The following is a 7,493-nucleotide window of genomic DNA, read 5'->3' on the forward strand; positions in this document are numbered from 1 at the left end:
AACAATGAAAATGTATTTTTTATGCACGATTCCCCACATTTACTGAAATCAGTAAGAAACAATTTTAAAAAATATACTTTTGAAAATGCAAATGAATTATATAATTGGAGAGATATAGAAGATTTTTATAAAGTGGATTGTAATAATAAACCAAGATTAGCAAGCAAGTTAAAAAAAATTAATTTGGATCTACCCCCCTTTTCACCAATGCGAGTATGTCTAGCAACCCAAACTTTAAGTAATTCGTTGAGTGCTGGTATTTTGACTTTAGTATCATTCAATAAATTATCAGCTAGAGCAGCATATACAGCCAAATTTGTTAAATTTTTTAATGATTTGTTTGATGTTTTTAATAGCATAAAATTAAATGAGCCTACTGTTCTAAAAAGACCATTAACCAAAAACTCTTTACATTGTGATTTTTTTCAAAAAAGCTTTAAAATTTTTATCAGATTTGAAAATAAACAATAAAAGAGGAAGTTTACCACCTTGTATAATAGGCTGGCAAGAAAATATTATTTGTGTACAAATGTTGTTCAAAGAATTAAATGAAAAATATGGTATTGAATACTTATTAATGAGACGCTTGACCCAAGATTGTATTGAATCATTATTTTCAGTTTTAAGAGCTAAAGGAGGTAATAACTTAACACCAGATGCATCGAAAATTCAATCAGCAATCCGCATGAATATGTGTAATATGCTTATTAGTCCTTCAAATAATGCCAACTGCGAAAAAGATGCTTCTGAATTTTTGGTCTTATAAAAAGACATAAAAACTTCAATTATCACATTAGATAGATCATATAATGAATCAGAAGAAATAGATAATATTGATGATTACTATAGTTCAATGAATATTGAGTATATTTTAATGAAGGATGAAACTGCAAATAGTGTCGCTTATGTAACAGGTTGGGTTTGTAGTCAAATGGATCATAAACCATGTATTGAAAAACTGGCTACTAAGGATACTAATAAACAATTTGATTTTGATAATACACATATTGGTATTAAGGAATATGATGGCTGCAGTTTACTTTATCCTCTTGCCAAAACATTGGAATTTACTAAACATGTTTCTGCACATTTTCATGCAAACATTGAAAACCTCTTTCTAAAAAAAAAAATGTAATTTAAAAAAGGATCTTAAACTTATTATAAGCCATATTGTAAAAGGTACTCACTAAGTAAATGTGAAGACTGCAAATCACAATTTTTGGATAAAAAATATGAAGAAATGTAATGATTCATTCAACCAATATAAATGTTCAAAAAATAAAAAGTTGAAAAAAGTAGTTCACGTTTGAGTACAATGTTTATTTAATTGATAAATTATTATTAGATATTACTATGTTATAATTTCATATTTTAATTTGTGTAGTATAATTATTATGAAAAAAGTAAAATATACAGTATATCTTATATATGTTTTGAATTACATTTAATTAATACCTACTATAAAGCTTACATTTAACATTATATTGTTTATCGTATTTCCTAATAAGTTTTATGAACTTATGGAGATTTTAAGTATGTGTAAATATGCAAATACTATATAATCTAAAGTCTAAATAATTTAATATTTCTAACTAAAAATTATAATCGTTGACATTAGAAAATAAACAATAATATTAATCGGTGTTCTAAATTAATTTGTACTTGTAAACATTTCAAGGAGTAAAATAGGCAACTACTTTAACAATCTCGCGGGGCAATGATAAGAAATAATTCGCCAGTGTCCTGTATTATCGTATACAGTATATTTTGCTGCCAGTCCAGTCAGTCGGCCGTCGTTCAGTTTGGCCGTGTTGCTTGCCCGTTTCGGTTGGTCTCTGGCGGGGAGGCCTCTGCTCTATTGAATATCGGTACTCGGTAGACAATCACGAACAGCGGTCGACACTGGACAGTCGACAGCGAACCGATAGTACTACGCACGTACACGTGCAGGCGGACAGTCTGTCCGTTCCCGCCGCAGTTTGTACGCGTCCGCTACTCCAGACGTGTCCACTATCACCGCCCGGGACGGTTACGACGTTAACAGTCTGTCACGGCGTCGGGTTTATGTTCGCACACGGTGATATATTATAGGTTCACCAATGGTTGTTTCATTGTTTGTTTGTTATTTGTGTTTCCGATAAATCACCGACAGCGACGTCATCACAAAGCGAAAATATTTAATATTTAAATTACTATTATATTAATATAATACGTGATTTATACCTTAACGAAAAATAGGTAGGTTATGGCAATACCATTGAGTATAAATATTAATATTCATTTTCGGGTTTATTTTCCCCTCATAATCCCGTCTACGTTCATCAATATTGTCTCTCAGTTGCACTTAACGTAAGTCTTTTTTGGACATTTTTCTCATTAAATTTGTTGTTTCCTTCTCTTCCACCAAAAACGGCATGTCCTTTGTGGGGTTAGGGGAATGCAGCTGATACACACCTTACCTATGTCCACTGTATTTTTTAGATCTTTTTTTTTCCCATCTAGTTCCATCTGATTCATCGGGACAAAATGTTGATATGGTGCAGCGGCCATGCCGTGATCGTCTTGCTCGTAGCAGCACTCAGTACTGCACCGGCATACACAGAACTTATTGGACTGTACGAAGAATCAGATCTGTTGGAAATATTGGACAGTACCAATTTTAATGACAAAGTATTACAAGGAAATACATCATACGTGATTGAGTTTTACAATGCCTTTTGTGGACATTGTATACGGTTCTCAACCCCTTGGAAAGGATTTGGAATTCAAGTATACGGTAACAAACTGTTCATTTAAAAATATTAGCATAGGTTTTATGAATACCAGCTTAAATATGTACTTGGAAACATTTACTGTAATATTATTCAAATAATTATTACTATAACAGGTAGGAACCTTTTACTTTATAGGTACCTACTATTTAAATTTCAAAACAAAAATGCAAATGAACAATGTAGATATATTTTTTTTTATTTCCCTTATATTTAAACTAATAATTCTTACATTCTTAAATAATACCATTTCTTACAATAATATAGGTTTGCACTAACTTAATTAAATATTCATATCATTTTTGAGTTTAAATTAAGGATTTTACCATAGAAATTTACATTTACATTGTATAAATATTTATTGTATGGTAGGTATACTAATTTACTATAGGACATTGCAAAACACTGTAATTATGTTTTATATAACTCATATTATTTCTCGCCTGCAATCATTTAATTTTTATAACTGATATTTATCATCGATTAAAACCTTTATAAAATAATTAACAACCACGAGTTGTAAATATTATAAACTAAATTTTGTTGACTTATTAAAGAATTGTTTTAATTATATTTTAATATTTCAATGTTATGTGTTTAGTTATACACATTATAGTATCATTAAACTTTTTAAAATAATAATACGGTTAGATAACATTAAAATATAATAGCTAAAAATATGTGTTACAAGCTTATAAGTAGTAACTATTAGCCACTTGGACTATAACATACGTCTATTATTATGATTGGTGGTTCATAGGTCGAAAAAAGTTAAACTGTATCGTTCCTACACTTCTTAACTCATACTATTTCATCAACCATATATTTTTAGTTACTGACTTTTAAAATCACAAATTTTGATACATAAAATATAGATTATACCTGGGTACCTACCTACTATTATTTTTTGTACTTAAAATTATATAATTATTATTTGCTTCATTTATTATATAGGTACATACAGTTATTAAAATATTTCAAATCAGTTGTTTATATTGAATAGTTTTTAAATCTTAGGTACCTATATTTAAGGTAAATAAATTAAATTATACAGTAATCAGAGTTGTAACATGACACTTATCCACACTCAAGCTAGTCATAACTCAGATTTGGATCAAATGAATCCTCTTCTATCTTTTAGTGCGAGGAATTACTTTGTCGTTGATTTTTTGTAACACTATAAATGAACATTTAGGTACCGTTAACATTTTTGATATAAGGTACCTATTATGTAAATTTCTTTTTAATTTATAACTGTTTTTACTTTTGCTAATTTTTTTTGTTCAAGACTCATCAACGGTATTATATTATCAGTTTATTTTCATTTTCACATAGACTTATTTAGTATTTCTCCCAGTAATTCCATACCTTTTTACTACCTATTTTATTAATTAGGTACCAATTATATAGATTACATGGTTCGACAAACTATTGTATGTTATTACTCATGATCAAATATTATTCTGTCGGTTTACAATATGGAATAGAATAGATCACTTTAAATGAAGTTTTTATCTTTAAAAAGGTAAATGTGCACATTTTTATTTTGTTTATAATTTATATATTATATGTCTACCTTTTGGTGCTCAAGTGCACAATTACACAAATGTATATTTTTTAAACAAGATATTGGCCTAATTAAAACTATTGAAGAGTAGATGGTTAGTTACGGTTAGTTACCTATTGATATTTTATATACCTACTTTCTATTATAATATATAGGTACTAAGGATATATTTTGACCTGCCATATTATACCTATGATAAATTATATTATATAGATAAATAACGTAATATATTGAATATATTTATATTTTTGTTAAATATTAATGATTTAAAACATATTTTATTTAAAAATTTTATTAATAAGTATGAAAATAGATTTTTACCAGAATTGGTAAATTGTCTAATTTGTATGACAAGTTGACAATTGTCCACTAACAATTCTTCTAATAATGGTTGACTGTAATCTAATTTAACTGAGATTTTTGTTGCATAACACATTTGCATTGTAAATAATTATTTGTAACTGCGTTGTTATTTTTATGAATTCCATATTTTTTTAATCAAGTTTTATGATTTATAGGGTGGAGAAATTATGTGAAAGTTGGTGTAATTGACTGTTCAAACGAAATAAACAGTCAAACATGCCGAGATTATGAAGTCATGGCCTATCCTACCGTACGCTACTTTCCTCCCCGGCCAGCATCAAGTAATATTGGAATAGAATTTACTAGATCTTTTAATATACAAGTTATGAAGGATTTTCTTATTAAAATGCTTCAAGAAACTCAAAGTAGCACAAATGTATCAACTTTGTGTGATATACAACCCTTTGAAAATGTCATTGTAGAAATGGATTCAAATAATATTTTAACATTTATTATAATTAGTACGCCAAATAATAAGATTGCTCAAGAACTTATTATTGATTTCTGTCCTGTAAAAAAAGTTAAAATAATAAGCGTACTTAATTCTAACACAGGATTGGCCGAATTATTAAAAACAGAAACATATCCAAGTCTCTATCTTGTTGAAGACAATAACCAATTCACACTTTTAGCAAGTGGAAATAACAAAACAAATTTTACCAATACCATTAATACATATTTGGAAACAGTGCACATGACTCCATTCAGTTTATTTGATATTACTACTACACTCTATAATTTATTATTCCATAAAGACAAAGGTTCGATGCATAATGACAATACAGTTTATTTGTCAGATTTAGAAGCTACATTGAGGTATTCTCTGGAACATGAAATTCTATCACGAAGTGTTATTTCTGGCGAGTCATTAAATGCATTAAATAGTTATTTAGAACTTCTTATTGAATGTTTCCCTTCTAGTATTAGAGGTAAAAAATTCATTAAGTTAATATGGGAAAATACTCATCTCAATAAAACAGTGTCAGGAGAGAAGCTTGGAAATCTTATTAATAACTATGAATTTTTGTTAAAACCTTATGTTACTAAACATAGTTGGATCGGATGTGAAGGTAGCCAACCAATGTATAGGAAATATCCATGTGGCTTATGGACTACGTTTCACACACTCTCAGTACAAGCATCTATAAAGAACTTGACCACATTTAATGGAAGACAAGTTTTGCAAACTATTGCTGGTTATGTTAAATATTTCTTTGGATGTACAGACTGTTCTGAGCATTTCATGAATATGGCTACCACAATTCAAACTAATGTTTCATCATTAGATGATGCAGTGCTGTGGCTTTGGTCAGCCCATAATCAAGTGAACCAAAGACTTACGGGTGATGTTACTGAAGATCCAATGCATCCAAAAATATTATTTCCATTGAAAGTATATTGTGAAACATGTCACCAAAATGGTACTGATGAGTGGAATAAAACCGAAGTGCTAAAATATTTGAAAAATATGTATTCAGCTATTAGTCTTCAAAAGACACCATATGATAATATTGATTCCAAATATGATAATTTGATAATCCCAAGTAAACGGTCCATTGATGATAATAGTAATTATAATAATAATGTGTTTGATGAAGAAGAATGGAAGATTGATGTTAGCACTTGTATGATATCATATATTTTGTCATGTAGTGTGTTAATGATATTATTTTATTTACTGTTGGTGAAGAAACGGTGTAAAAAAAATAAATATATTTATTTTATACTGGGTAAATAGTTTGATTTGTTATTATAACTTAAATGTGTTTTGTTTTTTATTAAATTAAATTTTAATTTTTTGACTAAGATTATATATTTTATATTACTCATTTACAAATTTAAAAATAATTTAACTATAAGACTGTGTTATATAATAAATTCATATACATTTTAATATGTTCAATAAGAAATATACATTTACTTTATCACATTTTGAATATTGTACTATAATGTTAATTACATATTATAAATTTTAATATTATAAGTAATTCATTAATTCAATAGTTATTAGGCATACAATTTGCAAATGTTAAAACTGTTTATTATTTTGGATGATTTTATTGCAAAAATTTACTGTTAATTAAACGGTATATAATTTAGTTTCATAAATGTTTTATTTTATCTTTTAAATGACAAGTAAACACATATAGTGTGTAGTGTGTTATGATTTGATAACATGCATTGATAACATATCCATTTTTATAAAATCAAAGAATGGTACAACGATACAATGATAGATGTTTTTTAGTAAATAAAAAAAGTTAAAAATGTCCACTACAGTGTATAGGAACTGCCAATATCAATATGCTAAAGAAATATTTTATTTTTTTATAATAATTTGAATAAATTTACAAAAAACTATTTTTTAAGTATTGTTCAGATTTCAGAGAGATATTATAGAAAAAAATTAATTGCATTTTTTTCTTGTCTTTTTTTATTTATGTTAACATAAATATTTCTTTCTAGTCTTCATATTTGAAGTCATTTATAAATTTTTCCAGATAAAATTCATTTGTCCTTGATTTTTCAATCTAAAGTATACTTATGCAGTTAATCGCTCTTGTGAAATTGAATTCTGAAGATAGTATTTCAACAGTTTTAATTTGGAAAATGGCATTTTGGGCATAGTGACAGCAACTGGAAGACTTAAATGCATAATACAAACAGTAAGAATTTCATTATAAATGGATGAAAGATAATTTTCAATAACAAAAAATGTCAATTCTTGAATTGTTTGAATTGTTTGTTTTTCAAATAATATTGTCTAAAATAATATCATCAATCTATTATAG

The 7,493-nt window shown here is 27.4% G+C and overlaps 1 protein-coding gene across 2 annotated transcripts; it reads left to right on the forward strand.

Annotated features, from left to right (window-relative positions):
- The first annotated feature begins 1,764 nt into the window (after positions 1 to 1,764).
- Positions 1,765 to 6,810, forward strand: LOC100161784 (sulfhydryl oxidase 2). Of its 2 annotated transcripts, none has more exons than XM_001951839.5 (3): positions 1,765 to 2,238; positions 2,503 to 2,776; positions 4,857 to 6,804. In XM_001951839.5, exons 2-3 carry the CDS (start codon positions 2,527 to 2,529, stop codon positions 6,437 to 6,439), a joined length of 1,833 nt encoding a protein of 610 aa, XP_001951874.2. In that variant the 5' UTR covers positions 1,765 to 2,238; positions 2,503 to 2,526; the 3' UTR covers positions 6,440 to 6,804. The 2 variants fall into 2 exon arrangements, with proteins under 2 accessions (XP_001951874.2, XP_008183986.1); XM_008185764.3 differs by having other exon boundaries at positions 2,224 to 2,349; positions 4,857 to 6,810.
- The last annotated feature ends 683 nt before the right edge of the window (positions 6,811 to 7,493 follow it).

Source organism: Acyrthosiphon pisum, chromosome A2, assembly GCF_005508785.2.
Source record: "Acyrthosiphon pisum isolate AL4f chromosome A2, pea_aphid_22Mar2018_4r6ur, whole genome shotgun sequence".
NCBI classification, from domain to species: Eukaryota; Metazoa; Arthropoda; class Insecta; order Hemiptera; family Aphididae; genus Acyrthosiphon; species Acyrthosiphon pisum.